Source organism: Podarcis tiliguerta (genome assembly GCF_965153285.1).
Source record: "Podarcis tiliguerta genome assembly, chromosome: 4".
NCBI lineage: Eukaryota > Metazoa > Chordata > Lepidosauria > Squamata > Lacertidae > Podarcis > Podarcis tiliguerta.
The window spans coordinates 6,189,182-6,206,227 of record NC_139537.1 but is presented as its reverse complement, the minus strand read 5'-3'; the positions used below and the strand labels follow the sequence as shown (position 1 = coordinate 6,206,227).

Sequence of the window (17,046 nt, the reverse complement as noted above, 5' to 3'; positions counted from 1 at the left end):
CGGGAGGAGTCTTTGGCGAGCTGCTCTGCGGAGAAAGGCCAAGCACGCGCGAGCTACGCGGAAATGACGACGCCTCTGCTCCGGTCTCCCATCCGAAAGCTGTCCGGGGCTGAGCCTGCTTAGCTTCCCGGGCGCGCCGGGCGCCCCGCCCACCGAGCTACGCAGGCAAAAAAAGAAGAGACCGCTCGACCGCCCACGCCCGGCGGCGGCCTTGCCACGCCCGCCCGCCCAGCTCCCCTCGGCCTTGGGCTCCCCTGAGGCCTCCTCGCCGGCCAAGCTGCTTCCCTGGTGGGCGGCGCCCGGGCCTTCCGGGGGGAGGGCAGCGGGATGCGCTTTCCGGGGAGGGGCCCCGGGCAAGATGGCGGCGGTGGTGCGGATCCAGAGCGACTGGGACCAGGTGCTGAGGTGGGCGAGAGGGCCTCCTCGCGGCGGCACCTGAAGTGGCGGCACCCCCTGCCGCCCCCCCCGTTTTCAGTGCCCCCCTCAACCTCTGCTCCCCCAGGACCCCTCGACCCCATTTTCAGTGCCCCCTCAAACTTACCTCGTCCTCTTCCCCCTCATTTCAGTCCCTCCTCAAACTTGGCTTTCCCCTTCCTCCAATTTCAACGCCCCCTCAAACATTTCTCTCTTGTTCCCTCTTGACAACCCCCATTACAATTCACCCCTCAAACTTGGCTTTTTTCCTCCCTTGCCCCTCCATTTTCAATGCTCCCTCAAACCATCTCTCTCTTCTTCCCCCTTGACCCCCATTTCAGTGCCATCCTCAATTTATTAACTTGTCTCTTCTCCCCCCCCTCCTTGCCCCTCCATTTTCAGTGCTCCCGCAAACTGTCTCTCTCTTCTCCCCCCTTGACACCCATTTCAGTGCCTCCCTCAAACTTGTCTCTTCTCCCCCCTTGTCCCTCATTTTCAGTGACCCCCTCAAACTTGCCTTTTCCCTCCCCCCATTTTCAATGCCCCCTCAAACATGTCTCTCTTCTTCCCCCTTGATCCCCATTTCAGTGCCCCCCTCAAACTTGTCTCTTCCTTGCCTCCTTGTCCCCCATTTTCAGTGCCCCCTCAGATATATCTCTTACCCCCCCCTTGAACTTTCACTTGTTTTTCAGCCCCCTTCACATCACCTGCTGCTGGTGGTCCTTTCAGCAGTCATTCTCCCCACCTCAAAGTAGGGCAGACCATTCATGGGGCTCCAGGAGTTGAGTTTCCATCTTGGGCTCACCTTTTTGAGTCAAGCACAAAGGAATCAGCCTGCCTGCCTTCGCCATCCTTTTCCCCCCACCCCTCGAGGTTTTGTTTTTTCCTTCCAGAAGGGTTGCCTGCTTTGACTTGAAAGGTTTTGCCCATTTTCTTTCACTGCCCTCTCCTTGGGTATGGTGCCAAGGTCCTCCCATAGTCTGCCCTCCACCATCTGTCATTTGCAACCTCCCTTCTCCCACCCCACATCAAATTTTGGTGTTTTTTTGTCCCTTAAATGCTCTCCAGTTCCCCCAAATACTTCAGCCTGCACTAATAATGATAAAGAAGTGGTCCCTCCAACCCCTTTAGCCTTGAATGAACTCAATAGCTGCTCCTTTCCAAACCTTCATCTACTTCAGTTTCATTAATGTACAACCCCAAAATTTTGCAAATGGATGCCAATGTTTTGTGCTCATTTTGGTCTTGTGCTTCCCCACAAACTGAGTAATTGACACAGGAAACAGGTTGCAAGTTAACACCCCCAAATCCAACGTCCTCTGATCCCCTCCAAACTGATGCCAAGTGAGCATCTGATCCTTCACGCTAGGGATAGCCAACATGGTACCTTCTGATGTCGTTGGATCACAACTTCCCTCAGCCCTAGCTAGCAAAGTCAGTGGTACAGGATGATGGGAGGTGTAGCCTAGCAACATTTGGAGGGCACCACGTTGGCTGTCCCTGCTTTATGCTAACTGGAGTTTCTCATCTTTGCAGGAAGAATGAGGAGCAGGCTTGGCTAAGCTGCAGCAGCCCAGGTGAACAAGAAGAGTCCTCTGTCCCTTTTGTGGTGATAATGTACAGTTCCATTCTCTTTGTGTCCAACCAGCTCTCTCTCCACACTTTAGCTTAAGCACCAAGCTCTGAAATTCTGTCAATATTCAGAGTTAGAGAGGCTTGGCTTTTCCACCAGCTAATGCCATTTGTGAAGCAGAAATAACAAATTTATTTTTTAAACAAGCCAAAATCAGTTTTAGATGAAAGTACTATGGACAAAAAACTTCAGAATGATAAACCATTGGTACTTGGTGAACAAGTGTGTTAAGACTATAACAAGCCTCGTTTTCTGATTTTCTCTTATTTGATTACTGTTTATTTCTGTTAGTTTGCTACAAGTGGGAGTCGAATAATAAACCTGACAGAGAACTGTTTGTGAATCATTGACTAAAAGTGGATCACATCTTGTCTCTAGCTAGAGGAACTCATGTTGAGGGTCTCCATTAAAAATAAAACCTAAATACCTAAGGATGGCTTTATAAAGTACTGTCTAAAGTATTTAACACCTTTTAAGTATTTCGTTTGTGTTTTTTGCATGCTGTAGGAAAACCTACTTTGTATGGTAAGCTGACTTGTCAGGGGGTGAGCTCAGATGGAATTCCTGAAGTTGTAGCCTCTGAAGGATTTGTTGTCAGTGAAATAACTAAGGTACGGTCACTTCCGTCTATGGGGTTGAAGGGCAAACTAGTGGCTCGTAGCAAGAACTAAGATAGCTATGGTTTTCTATGTCAGATTTATAATCTGAACTTGATCTGGATTAAATTGAGGGGGGAGGATACGGGATGTTATTTTGATGAGGATGGTGTCCTGTGCAGATTACACAAAACATACATCCATGAGCAGCACTGAATTCACAAGAAACTGCTATGTGGAAGTGCCCTCTGTCATAACTGCATTTTTTTATTTGTTGGATTTATATTGTGCCTTCTGACTGTCACAGCCCCAATTCAGATTACTGTATTATATTTTATGGGTTTGGGCTTCTACTGGAGGAATAAAATGCTCTCTGATGGCCTTAGAGCAACTTAGAGCTCATTTTCTTAAACATTAATATTTCCCCCCCTTGGGGCTCACAGTATAAGGCAACGCTCAAAATTACTCGTTACTGCAATGATTTATTTCATATCTATGATATTTAATAGAAACATCCAAAGCAATTGTGGCTACCTGCTTTATTGTCTGGAGTTTCCACCATATTAGTTATTGGGCTTTGTGATGATGGGTCATAATCAGCTTCCAGTAAATGTTATCTTCTCCTTTCTGGTCTACCTACTCCAGAAAAGTCTGCTTGTTTCCTGCCCTCGTGAAAATGCCTCCACCAAATTTCTGGCGCCCTACACAGCCTTCTGTAGAATCCATCAAAAAAGCGTAAGTATTTTTACAAAGTGGTTTTTCATAAGATGACTTTAAATGATGATGCAGCTTCAGTTAATTAAATGAGTTGCAGTGTTCTTCGATAACTTGTCAGTGCTGGGTGTATGTGCTGTGGAAGCTTGCCACAGAAAACAGCTGTACACCACACTACATACACACACTAGTTACAGATGGTACAAGAAGTCTTCTCTCTCTCAGCCCAGAGAGGATTCTTTGCTTCAAAGTCCTTGCTATGTTAAATTCCACAGCCAAGCTCCAAGTTCAGTTTCTTTGAAGTCCTGCAACTCTTCACAAAGTCTTCAGGTTTTCCCACAGTTCCAGTTCCTCTTCTTCAGACTGTTTCACAATGTCTCACACCAATTATCTATCCCACCACACCAAATGCTAAGCTCCCAAGTATAAACTTGTCTATATGCTACACAGGTAGGTATGTTCTTCTGTCAGATGAGTGACAGCAGAAATTCAAAGTCATCTAGGGAAGGAGGTGGTCAAGGCTGGGGAGGACATGTCAAGTGCCAGGGGGGCGGGGGGACTGAGATTTTGTTGCATCATTTGATCCTAAAGGAGCGTCTCCACCCCCATCGTTCAGCCCGGACACTGAGGTCCAGCTCTGAGGGCCTTCTGGTGGTTCCCTCACTGCGAGAAGTGAGGTTTATCTGTATTAAAGGTAAAGGTACCCCTGCCCGTATGGGCCAGTCTTGACAGACTCTAGGGTTGCGCGCCCATCTCGCTTAAGAGGCCGGGGGCCAGCGCTGTCCGCAGACACTTCCGGGTCACGTGGCCAGCGTGACAAGCTGCATCTGGCGAGCCAGAGCCGCACACGGAAACGCTGTTTGCCTTCCCACTAGTAAGCGGTACCTATTTATCTACTTGCACCCGAGGGTGCTTTCGAACAGCTAGGTTGGCAGGCGCTGGGACCGAGCGACAGGAGCGCACCCCGCCGCGGGGATTCGAACCACTGACCTTTTGATCGGCAAGTCCTAGGCGCTGAGGCTTTTACCCACAGCGCCACCCGCGTCCCTTATCTGTATTAGAGGTACTCAAAAACCTGGCAACCATTTTTGATTGTTTAACTATTTGATTTGATCTTTTATATGTCTCCTTGAATAGCCTGTGTTTTACAAATTGACAGTTTAATTATATGGAATAGAGATTTCTCAATAAACTCATTAGCCTATACATCGTAATACATTAGTAATACATGGACTGAACTGTATAACATGCCAGTGCCCATCAATTTTTCACTTTTCTAGATTGTGGTCATTTATTCATTTTCTCTTCCTCTCCATCTTAGATTACTTGCCTTGACATTTCTAGTGGCGGAGGACTTGGAGTATCAGCCAGTGCTGATGGAGCTATGAAAATTTGGCAGGCTGCTAATGGAGAAATAAGAGTAAGACCAGTATTGAGGTTGAAATTTGCCTTTAAGAAACCTGCAGTCTAAATCCTTGAATGTTGAACTAATCCCTGCCCCCCTCAAACTGCTGTTCAAACTCCAGAGTTTTAATAGTCGTTTGATATCATTGGGAGAGAGAGAGAGAGAGAGAAACAACATGATAAATCTTAAGTGCATGTGCATACCTGCGAGTTCACCTGTGGATCGTGGCAAGGAAGTTGTTTCTGATATTTAACCTAACCCTCCTTTCCTGTAATGTATTATTGCTGCATGTTCTGTCTTCTCAGTGGGTAGAGAAATCCATTTCCCCCCAACTTCTTTCCATAAAGGAATTGGGATCTGGTCTCCTTACCATGTTGAGGATCATCTGACTTCCATGTCACAACACTCTGACAGGATAAAAATCAGTTCAGGAAGTCAACTATTATCTTACTTCTGATCCACCCCCTTCCGCCTGACTGCTTTCTGTATAATGAGTTTACTAACAGTGGCCCAACTCTCACTGTGATGCTAACCCTATGTCTGGACTACAGTTTCAGGTAGCAGGTAGAGTCTCACAAAGAGAAATATATTGGGGGAAAGGCTAGACTATGAAACTTCTTTCTGACATGCTAGTTGATGTAGGTTTTTGTGTTGTTGTTTTTAAATCAAGATCCCACCTGCAGTCTTAAGTTGATGCAAGTTTAGCATCTTATTGAGAAACATAGCTGTCAGCTTTTCCCTTTTCTTGCGAGGAATCCTATTCGGAATAAGGGAATTTCCCTTAAAAAAATGGGAAACGTTGACAGCTATGGTGAGAAATAGGTCTGCTGTGACCTGGAAATCTCAGGCATATGTGTACCTTGTTTGGGCAGCTGGCCTAGATTTAATTACCCTTGATTATGGTTTTAGGATACTTCCAGAACCTCAGTGTTATAATCTCTGCAAAGAAACAAAATAGATGATGACAATCTAGGATGCAGTGATGTCATGGAGGCCGTGTAGCCAGCCAGTGTGCTTGGCAAATAAGATGGCTGTTGCTAAGTAACAAGGCAGAGGATGAGATGAGGCTTTTAACTAGCTTTCAATTCTTTTGTCTTCCCAGAGATGTCTGGAAGGCCACGTCTACGACGTGAATTGCTGCAGATTTTTCCCGTCAGGCATTGTGGTCCTGAGTGGGGGGATGGACGCCCGGCTAAAGATCTGGTCTGCGGAAGATGCCAAATGCGTGGTAACATTTCAGGGTCACAAAGCAGGTACAGGAAATTGGCAACTGAAATAAATGCAGTTGTAATAGCAGCTGAAGTTGAGTTAAGCTCCAGGCTGGAGAAAAAGGCCGATGTTTCTCTTTTGTGGCTGGGCTGATAAGGTGTTCTGAGCACCTCTACAGCTCACCACCTAAACGAACTTGGAGGACGAGGGCACTTGTACCTGGTAGCTGCGGCATTCCAAAGCTCAGTGCAACTATAAAGATGGCTCCCACTCTACTCTCCAGTTCCAGACTTTGAGGGGAGGAAGTCAGCATGGGACGGTCCCTGCCCCTCGCGCATATGCACAGTGTGAGGTCAGGGATAAAGGCACTGGCAGGACCCTGGTGAATACAAGCTAGCTGTCAGCCAAAAACTCCCGATCATCTGTCCTGAAAAGCTCAAAGTTACAGGTTGCCAAAATTATTCAAATTCATCTTACGTACACAGTTATCAGAGCCAGCTGTCTCTTGCTGGAGAGATTTACCACAGCAGAATTGAGCAGATATAAGAATTTGTAGGATTGGATTTCTTTTGTTTTATACGTAAATGTATCAGCAGCTGTGGACAGCTGCGTCTATTAGAATTAATGGTGTTATTGGAAAAGAGTGAATTCCTTGCTCGTTTCACTAAGGCACTTTGTTGGCCACTGTAGGAATAGGATGCTGGACTAGTTGGGCCATTGGTCTGATCCAGCAGGCCTCCTCTTACGATCTTATGTTCACTTGTAATCATTTGCTCTTGACCTATTATAGCTAAGTATGGAATTTTGCAATTGCACAGCAACAACAACAAAATACATTTGAGGCCCCAGATATCTGAGATTAGACTGGATTTTCATCTAAACTAGGCTCGCATCCACACCATACATTGAAAGCACATGGCTTCCACCTAAGTATCTCGAGAACTGTACCTTACCCCTCGCAGAGCTACAATTCCCAGCACCCTTAACAAACTGCAGTTCCCAGGATTCTTTGGGGGAAGCCACATGTTTGAAATGTATAGTGCGGTTGTCACCTCGATGAGCTGGCAAATCTTCAACCTTCTCTTTGGTTCTCTGAGGCTGTCTTAGCTGCTGACTCCTTTCTTTTTCCTTGCGGTGTGCTTTGGTCGGGATTATGGCGGGGGATGGTGGAATTGTGCCAGAGAGCGTGGATAGACTTCTTTTCGCTTTCCCACGAGCGTTTCCTTTGCCGTCCTGCAGGAATTCTGGACACAGCCATTGTGGATCGGGGAAGAAACGTGGTCTCAAGCTCTCGGGATGGCACTGCTCGCCTCTGGGACTGCGGGACATCATCCTGCCTGGGTGTTGTCGCAGATTGTGGCTCTCCAGTCAACGGTGTCGCTTTGGGTGAGGCCGACAACACCTTAAACTTGGGCTCTCCCGAAAAAATACCCAGTAAGTTAACAACATTAAGCAAGTGTTCTCTTCTTTAAAAAAAAAAAAGCAGAGGCACGTTTTATGGTCATAAAGTCATGCCAAAAAGTTGCACACCTGAAAATAACTCCAGGTTTTATTTTGGCTGTAATTTATTGCTGGGAGAGCGGAGGATGTTTTGTATTGGCTGATTAGGCAGGGCCAGACCAGCAGGGGAGGAGCTATAGCCATGTGCCACTGACCTTTGAGCACAGGAGAAGCCAGGTTCGGTTCATGGGTGCTTAGTCCTGCATTGGCCATGTTTACAATATTGGGCTCAGTGGCGTAGCGTGGGGGGTGCAGGGGGGGCCGGCCGCACCGGGCGCAACACCTGGGGGTTAGGTTTAGGGGGCGCAAATCCACGGGTTAGGGGGCGCAAATCCACGGGTTAGGGGGTGCAAATTACTTGCCTTGCCCTGGGTGCTGACAACCCACGCTACGCCACTGGCTCAGTCAGACTTTCCCAACCTGGTGCTCTCTCTCCAGCTGCTTTGGACTACAGTTCCGACCAGCCCCAGCCAGCACGGCCATGCGAGCTGCGGCTTAAGGAGGTTGGTAGTTCAGTAACATCTAGAGCAGGCACGTCCAACTCACAAGAGACTGCAATCTATTCCCAGTATAAAAATTATGGAAGTGATCTTCCATGAAGGGGTGGGGGGATGGGATGCCAAAGTTGTTGACTTTTTAGGGAGGGAGCAATCCAAAGTTGTTGATTTTTTTTAGGAGAGGAAAATTGCTCACCTAAAAAAAACGATGCAGTGCTGACAGATACTTTAATTTTCTAACCCATTTGACGTGTTGGACTAACACAGTGGCAGAGCAGGGGGGCAGAGAATTCCCTTGCATTGCTTTTCACTTCCGCCAATAGAGAGGGATCGACCTCTCGATCGCGGTCGACCGATTAGACATCCCGGATCTAGAGGGCTCCAGATCTGGGGGAAAGCTGGTAGACCAGCCCTCTAGCTCAATATAACGGAGTTTCATATGACAAGTGTAATAATTAAAATGTATTAAAGATAAGGCAGAAAGGTAACATTGATGCTGACCTGTTAACTTTTTATGGAGAGGTTTGTGGTCCAACTTTGTTTAAAAATAAAGCCTTTATATTCAATCAAACAAAGTTTGAAAAAGCATACTGAGAGCAAGGACAACCTTACGCACACCTATGTATGCACTCACTCATTCCTTCTCACTCCCTACCGTTCAAAAAATATGTTGTCAATCTTTGACCATAGCATCTGGGCATAAACACACTGCGCTTAGTGAGCAGAACTGAAGGGACAAATTCAACTCACTAGGTTTGGTCATTCACGTGTCTGCCTGTTCCAAATACATGAAAAGCAGAGTGTTGCTTCGGGAACATTTATCCTAGTTTGGCTGACTTCCGGCAATGCGGAGCAGGGATTAGGGAGGTTCTGAATCTGGGATGGGAGGGAAGTAAAATAGGCGAGGGTCCTTATATAGAAATCAACCATGTAAGACGCAAACATGGCTGCTCCCATCACCCCTAGTTTGGCCATGATTCTGGCCTTTAACAAACGACAAGGGTGAGCAGCTGCTAACCCTAACCATGTTTCTTTCTAACACAGGTGAGCGTGAAATCGGAACAGAAGGGAAACTCCTGCTGTTGGCTCGAGAGGACAAAAAGCTGCAAGGGGTGGGGTTGCATAGCAGGCAGCCGGTAAGATATCACCATGACCAGGTTTAATGTTGCCTTTTCTGCTGTTATCTGTTTTGAGCCTATCGGCCGACACACAATGCAACAACCCAGCCAGCAAAGCTGACGGGGAAGATTCGGAATCGCTGTGATGATTTGTTCCAAAAGGACTGGGGCAAATTTATACTCTATATGAAAGAAAATTGCAAACAGTTGAATACGTTTGTAGGTTTAAGTTGAAATGTTTGGTAATGGGAAATTCAGGAGCTGATTTACTTATAAGTAGGTGATTGTTAAAAGTTCGATTCAAGGTAAAAAGGTGAATTTAGGATTGTGGAGAAATTGGTAATGAGATATGGAAGTCTGCTAGAGGGAAGGAAGGAGGTCGATTATTTAAGCAATGTCTTAAGTCATGAATTATTATTTTTTGATATTGAAATGTAATAAAATATGAAAAACTTGATAAAAATTATATTTTAAAAAAATGCAACAACCCAGCCAGATCTACCTCTGGTCAGGCCAGTTAGGAACATGCTTTCTTCAACAGAAATTTCAACTGCCGTTTTTCCTAGCTGCTCTCTCTCTCTCTCTCTCTCTCTTTCGGAGCAGCATCGCAATATCCTTTTCATTCCCTCTTGCTTGTTTCCTCCTCAGGTTTTTCTGTTTGTTGGCTCGGATGCATTTAATTGCTGCACGTTCCTCTCCAACATCTACCTCCTGGGCGGCACGCAAGATGGAAATATATACCAGCTGGATGTGCGAAACACCAAGTGAGTAGAATTGAAGGGCAGCTGTTAACATGGCCTTAGGAGCATCATTTCTGCTTCCCATGTTGCTCCAGCCATGCATGTCACTGTAAGCTCAGTGGCAGAGCCTCTACCGAAAGCCCTGGGTTCAATTGTCAGTGGCTGTGGCGACTGTGTCCGGGGACACAGGGTCCCCGGACGTTTCACCGTCTATTGATCCCTGTGCCACCACTTTATTTCTCGCTGCCACCACCCAGGCCCTACCTGGTACAATACTGAGTCCAGTCAGGGTTTAAATTGGAACATAAACTTCTGTTTATTTATTGCAGTTTAACAAGAGTGTGAGTTCATAAACGGTATCAGTCAATTACATTCATGGGGTGCCTATCCAGACCTATAACTTCCGCTAACTGTTCTCACTCACTAAACCACCTCTCAGATATTGATTTGTCTTCCTAGTTCCTAACTGTTCCTGACTCAGCTTATTTTGCTACACTAACTCAACCTACTCACAGACTCTATCCCAATTCACTCCCACTCCAATCAACCACCCAGCTCCCAACGAACTTCCCCCTTCGCCCCTCCCAGAGCTGGTTTTATAGTCCCTCTGACTCCACCCCCTGGGTCCTGATTGGGTAACCTGTTTAACTATTTCACCTCCAGCACTCTCATATGTTAACGTCACAGTGGCATCTCGAGGTAAGAGTAGGAGAGACTCCCTGCTTGAAATGCTGGAGAGCCCCTGCCAGTCAGTGTAAACAATATAAAGCTAGGTGGACCCATGATCTGCCTCTGATTCAAGGCAGCTTCTTATGCTCCCTATACAACATGGCCCAGGTTATTTGTCTCTTTAAGAAGAATTCTGTTATAATGTGAGCGACTCTTTGTGACAAAGGTTCCTGCTGCTCTCTCTAGGGCTCCAGTTCGTGTTGTGCATAGATCAGGAGCACCAGTTCTTTCTCTGCTCCCTTTTAGAGATGGATTTATTGCCAGCCAAGGTAGTGTTCCTCTTTTCTTTCACCTACTGAGTTAGCGTCTGCCTTGTCTTGGGAGACAATGGAGGAGAGTGCTTTGGGGGGGGGGGTGAAGTCAAATTGTTGGAACCATTAACAGACCCTCCTGAATTTCTTGCACCGGGAATTCTCAGCTGTTAAGAATAAGTCACTACAGTCAAACCTCTGTTCCTGAACAGCTCCATTTGGAACGTTTTGGCTCCCGAACACTGAAAACCCAGAAGTAAATGTTCCGGTTTTCAAACGTTTTTTGGAAGCCAAATGGCTTCCAGAGAGCTTTCTTCTTTTTTTTACATTGACTTTGCCAACCGCCCTTCGATCCTCGGTTGTCGAACGTTTCAGAACTGTCTTCTGGAACGGATTACATTTGACAACCGAGGGTTGAGTGGATTCTCCATGGACAAAAAGCCTTACAGCACTGCACTTGAGGATCCAGCAGGTTTCTCACATTTGATTTCTCAGTATCTTGCTCCGGCGGTTGGGCATCATGATGACATCGGTATGTAGAATGTGAAGGCTTGCTACGTAAACTGCAGTTTCTTGTCTTTCACGTGTTCTGCATCTCTTTCCAGGTGATGGAACCTGCTTTATTATGCAGCAAGATCTGGACCATGTGGCTGAGCTCACTGGGCCAGACTGTGACCCCGTATACAAGGTACCGTACAAGGGGAAATGCCCGTCTTGGTCTCGGCAAAGGGAGTTTCTGCCTAGAGAAATCACGGAAATCGCTGCTTAACTCCAGGGAAAAAGGGAAATAGGAAAACTCGGGGAATAAAATTATGATAAAATATTTAACTATCTATTATTTTATCATACACGCTCATTCATAGAATCTCAGAATCATAGAATTTGTACCGTTGGGAGAGACCTGAGAGCCATCTAAGTCCAAACCTCTGCAATGCAGGATTCTCAGATCATACATGACAGATGGCCAAGCCTTATGAGGAATGGTTGAAGGTGCTGAGTATGTTTAGCCTGGAAAAGAGGAGACTGAGAGGAGATAGGATAGCCATTTTCAAATATCTCAAGGGCTGTCATGTGGAAGATGGAGCAAGCTTGTTTTCTCCTGCTCTGGGGGGTAGGACTCGAACCCACGGCTTCAAATTAAAAGAAAGAAGACTCCGACTAAACATATGGAAAAACTTCCTGACAGTAAGAGCTGTTTGACAGTCTAACAGTCACTTTCAAGAGGCTGTTGACTCTCCTTCCTCGAAGGTTTTAATACAGAGTTTCAATGCCTATCTGCCAGGGATTCTTCAGTTGAGATTCCTGCATTGCAGGGGGTTGGACTAGATGACCGTTGGGGTCCCTTCCAACTGTACGATTCTATGATTCTGTGACCTTCTAGCTTCTGCCAAAAAACTTCCAGTGAAGGAGAATCCACACGCTCTCATGGGAGTCTGTTCCACTGTTAAACAGCTCTTACCGTTAGAAAGTTATCACACACTATTCTTAGTAACTATTTGAATAATCCTGTAAGGTAGGCCGATGTTACTAGGCCAATATTGTAGAGCACTTCTGAGATGGTAATGTTCCCGACGCCCTTAGTTCAGGAGAGACTCCCACTTTACCTTCTGACACAAAACACCACTAAATTAGAGTTGTATAAGTTTGCCTCTTACACAGTAGTAAGGCAGCAATCGAGGGTTAAGGGGAGGCACCAGTTACGGAATCTTCCCCTAGAAAGGGATGCACCTAATCAAAGAATGTGATTGTAACAGAAAGCTACTGTCCATTGTGGTCATATAACACCAGTCCTGAGAGACCTGCATTGGCTCCCAATACGTTTCCAAGCACAGTTCAAAGGGTGCTGACCTTGAAAGCCCTAAACAGCCTCGGTCCAGTAAACCTGAAGGAGCGTCTCCACTCCCATCGTTCTGCCCAGACACGGAGGTCCAGCTCCGAGGGTCTTCTGGCAGTTCCCTCCCTGCGAGATGTGAGGTTACAGGGAACCAGGCAGTGGGCCTTCTCGGTAGTGGCGCCCGCCCTGTGGAACGCACTCCCACCAGATGTCAAGGCAATAAGCAACTATCTTACTTTTAAAAATATATTTAAAAAATAAATAAATTGTCCAGTAGCACGTTAGAGACGAACTAAGTTTGTTCTTGGTATGAACTTTCGTGTTCTAAGGTGCTCTAAAATGCTACTGGACAATTTATTTATCTGATATATTTCTACTACGTCAGACCAACACATCTGCCTACCTGAATCCTACTTTTAAAAGACATCTGAAGGCAGCCCTGTCTAGAGATGTTTTTAATGTTTAATGCTATGTTGTGTTTTTAAAATTCGGTTGGTAGCCGTCCAGAGTGGCTGGGGAAAAATAATAATAATAATAATAATAATAATAATAATAATAATAGGAATATGTGTGGCCAGTTCAGAGGAATTACTGTAATTTAACGTAAGTGTTGTTAAGTGTCCTTTGATAGCATGTATTCTATTCCAAGTACACAAAGAGATCTTTGCCACCGGTAGGAACTCACACCTGTTCTTTCTGAACAGTGCAGATATATGGCACTGCACCCCCCCATCTTCCAGTATCATTTCACGACTGTTTCTTAACACCCTGTAGCTGACCATTTTTTCCCTTAACACCAGGGGAATTTTCTCTCCCCACCCTCCGTAATTCCCTCCCTTGTGGTAAGATGGGGGTTCTTCTTCTTTTCATTCAATATACCACCCTTTATCAAAAGATCCCAGGGCAGTGCACAAGTAAAAACGCTTTACAGAACATCAATGATAAAAATATAATAAAAAGCATGCTGACGGACAGCCTAATAACTGGAAAACAAGGCAGCCGTCCCTGCCTTATTCTTTCTAAAGCATTGATTGAATGTTGACAGCATACAGGGCACAATCTAACACACTTTTTTAGCAGTCATATTCACCTGGGACTGGAGTAATAAAAAAGGAAATGGTTTTGTTGTTGTTTAGTCGTTCAGTCGTGTCCGACTCTTCGTGACCCCATGGACCAGAGCACGCCAGGCACTTCTGTCTTCCACTGCCACCCGCAGTTTGGTCAGATTCATGTTTGTAGCTTCGAGAACACTGTCTAACCATCTCGTCCTCTGTCGTCCCCTTCTCCTTGTGCCCTCCATCTTTCCCAACATCAGGGTCTTTTCCAGTGAGTCTTCTCTTCTCATGAGGTGGCCAAAGTATTGGAGCCTCAGCTTCACGATCTGTCCTTCCAGTGAGCACTCAGGGCTGATTTCCTTAAGAATGGATGCGTTTGACCTTCTTGCAGTCCATGGGACTCTCAAGAGTCTCCTCCAGCACCATAATTCAAAAGCGTCAATTCTTCGGCGATCAGCCTTCTTTATGGTCCAGCTCTCACTTCCATTCATCACTACTGGGAAAACCATAGCTTTTACTATACGGACCTTTGTTGGCAAGGTGATGTCTCTACTTTTTAGAATGCTATCTAGGTTTGCCATTGCTTTCCTCCCTAGAAGCAGGAGTCTCTTAATTTCGTGGCTGCTGTCACCATCTGCAGTGATCATGGAACCCAAGAAAGTAAAATCTCTCACTGCTTCCATTTCCTCCCCTTCTATTTGCCAGGAGGTGATGGGACCAGTGGCCATGATCTTCGTTTTTTTGATGTTGAGCTTCAGACCATATTTTGTGCTCTCCTCTTTCACCCTCAATAAAAGGTTTTTTAATTCCTCCTCACTTTCTGCCATCAAGGTTGTGTCATCTGCATATCTGAGGTTGTTGATATTTCTTCCAGCAATCTTAATTCCGGCTAGGGATTCATCCAGCCCAGCCTTTCGCATGATGAATTCTGCATTTAAGTTAAATAAGCAGGGAGACAAAATACAGCCTTGTCGTACTCCTTTCCCAATTTTGAACCAATCAGTTGTTCCATATCCAGTTCTAACTGTAGCTTCTTGTCCCACATAGAGATTTCTCAGGAGACAGATGAGGTGATCAGGCACTCCCATTTCTTTAAGAACTTGCCATAGTTTGCTGTGATCGACACAGTCAAAGGCTTTTGCATAGTCAATGAAGCAGAAGTAGATGTCTTTCTGGAACTCTCTAGCTTTCTCCATAATCCAGCGCATGTTTGCAATTTGGTCTCTGGTTCCCCTGCCTCTTCTAAATCCAGCTTGCACTTCTGGGAGTTCTCGGTCCACATACTGCTTGAGCCTTCCTTGAAGAATTTTAAGCATAACCTTGCTAGCGTGTGAAATGAGTGCAATTGTGCGGTAGTTGGAGCATTCTTTAGCACTGCCCTTCTTTGGGATTGGGATGTAGACTGACCTTCTCCAATCTTCTGGCCACTGCTGAGTTTTCCAAACTTGCTGGCATATTGAGTGTAGCACCTCAACAGCATCATCTTTTAAAATTTTAAATAGTTCAGCTGGAATACCATCACTTCCACTGGCCTTGTTATTTGCAATGCTTTCTAAGGCCCATTTGACTTCACTCTCCAGGATGTCTGGCTCAAGGTCAGCAACCACACTACCTGGGGTGTACGAGACATCCATATCTTTCTGGTATAATTCCTCTGTGTATTCTTGCCACCTCTTCTTGATGTCTTCTGCTTCTGTTAGGTCCTTACCACTTTTGTCCTTTATTATGGTAATCTTTGAACGAAATGTTCCTTTCATATCTCCAATTTTCTTGAACAGATCTCTGGTTCTTCCCATTCTGTTGTTTTCCTCTATTTCTTTGCATTGCTCATTTAAGAAGGCCTTCTTGTCTCTCCTTGCTATTTTTTGGAATTCTGCATTCAATTTCCTGTATCTTTCTCTATCTCCCTCGCATTTTGCTTGCCTTCTCTCCTCCGCTATTTGTAAGGCCTCATTGGACAGCCACTTTGCTTTCTTGCATTTCCTTTTCATTGGGATGGTTTTTCTTGCTGCCTCCTGTATAATGTTTCGAGCCTCCATCCATAGTTCTTCAGGCACTCTGTCCAGCAATTCTAAATCCTTAAACCTGTTCCTCACTTCCACTGTGTGGAAGGGATTTGGTTTAGATTGTATCTTACCGGCCCAGTGGTTTTTCCTACTTTCTTCAGTTTAAGCTTGAATTTTGCTATAAGAAGCTGATGATCTGAGCCACAGTCAGAAATGGTTTTAGGTGAGCGTAAAAGACCGAGAAAGCAATTAAACCTCCTTAATGCAATACACATTAGAGCAGGTAAGATGAAACTTCCCAGTCCCTTGCATTGTAAAACAAAAAGCCCTATAACATACATGAAATATATATATACAGATCATAGCATGGGAAGGTTAAGGAATGAACTAATCCCGCTTCTTACTTGATTGTAATAATACCACTTCTGAAACCTCTTTTATTACCATCTTTTTAGGTGGCCACATGGGAAAAACAGGTGTACACATGTTGCAGAGACGGAATAGTGAGGAGATACCAGCTTTCAGACCTCTGACTTTACGAAAGCCATGAACACTGCGCTATGAATGCTGGACGCACTTCAGGGATTACTTAAACACCTATTTGAAACAAATCATATATCCGTGTCCCCCGTTTCCAGGACTTTGTACGGTAGCGTGAATGGAGCGCGCAGGTGTGAGATGTAGGGACCACATTGAGACAGCACCCAAGGCCAAGCTGTGGGTAACCTTCCTGTCGAGCGATGTGAACAGGGCAGCTCTGAAAGTTTAACGCCGTTTCCCTGCACCGAACAGCACGGAAAGTTTGTTGGGTCGATTGTGCCCTTTTTGTGTTTGCAAAAGTGTTTTTGATATCCACTGTGTGGCTGGTGGTTGTTCCTAAGTGAGGGGAAAGGAGCTGATGTGAGCGAGGAAAAGGGAGGCCAGCAGATGTCAATAGAAAGGAGTGTGTTGCTCAGGCTCGCCTGCTTCTTGTCTTGAGCTACAAACTGCAGCAACCTTTTGTTTCCATCTCATGCCCTCCTTCCAGAATTACTCCTCTGTGGCAGTTCTCACTGCCCACCAGCAAGCAGGCTGCTAGTTGTAAGTTTCCATCTTCAAATAAAGCTGCTTTGATCTCAAGCTGTTTGCCCAATTAAGCTGATTCTCTCGGGAGCAGCCCTCATTGATTTTCTTTTTAATCCTCTTCTCTTACCGTTCTTCGCTTGCCATTCATCTTTGATTCCCAGCAACCAATTGCGGAGGGTTATTTTTTGCCATTTGAGGCTCTCACCAGGCTTCCTTTCATCTTTGACAAGACGAAATTAGGGTTTAGCTCTCTCATCTGACCTCATAACACGGAGTGCAA

General features: G+C 45.6%; 1 protein-coding gene across 3 annotated transcripts; it reads left to right on the top strand.

Annotated features, from left to right (window-relative positions):
- PAAF1 (proteasomal ATPase associated factor 1) lies at positions 1-16,820 on the top strand. Of its 3 annotated transcripts, none has more exons than XM_083436666.1 (12): positions 1-288; positions 1,951-1,991; positions 2,555-2,658; positions 3,289-3,378; positions 4,679-4,777; positions 5,865-6,015; positions 7,211-7,405; positions 9,013-9,104; positions 9,735-9,850; positions 10,742-10,824; positions 11,412-11,494; positions 16,157-16,820. In XM_083436666.1, exons 5-12 carry the CDS (start codon positions 4,742-4,744, stop codon positions 16,232-16,234), a joined length of 834 nt encoding a protein of 277 aa, XP_083292792.1. In that variant the 5' UTR covers positions 1-288; positions 1,951-1,991; positions 2,555-2,658; positions 3,289-3,378; positions 4,679-4,741; the 3' UTR covers positions 16,235-16,820. The 3 variants fall into 3 exon arrangements, with proteins under 3 accessions (XP_083292792.1, XP_083292791.1, XP_083292793.1); XM_083436665.1 differs by having other exon boundaries at positions 1-405; XM_083436667.1 differs by having other exon boundaries at positions 143-397.
- Positions 16,821-17,046: the final 226 nt, after the last annotated feature.

Coding starts and splice junctions, on each gene's coding strand:
- PAAF1 (XM_083436665.1), top strand. CDS start 359: ATGGCGGCGGTGGTGCGGATCCAGAGCGACTGGGACCAGGTGCTGAG. Junction 2,659..3,288: donor TTGTCAGTGAAATAACTAAG/GTACGGTCACTT, acceptor TACCTACTCCAG/AAAAGTCTGCTTGTTTCCTG. Junction 11,495..16,156: donor ACTGTGACCCCGTATACAAG/GTACCGTACAAG, acceptor CCATCTTTTTAG/GTGGCCACATGGGAAAAACA.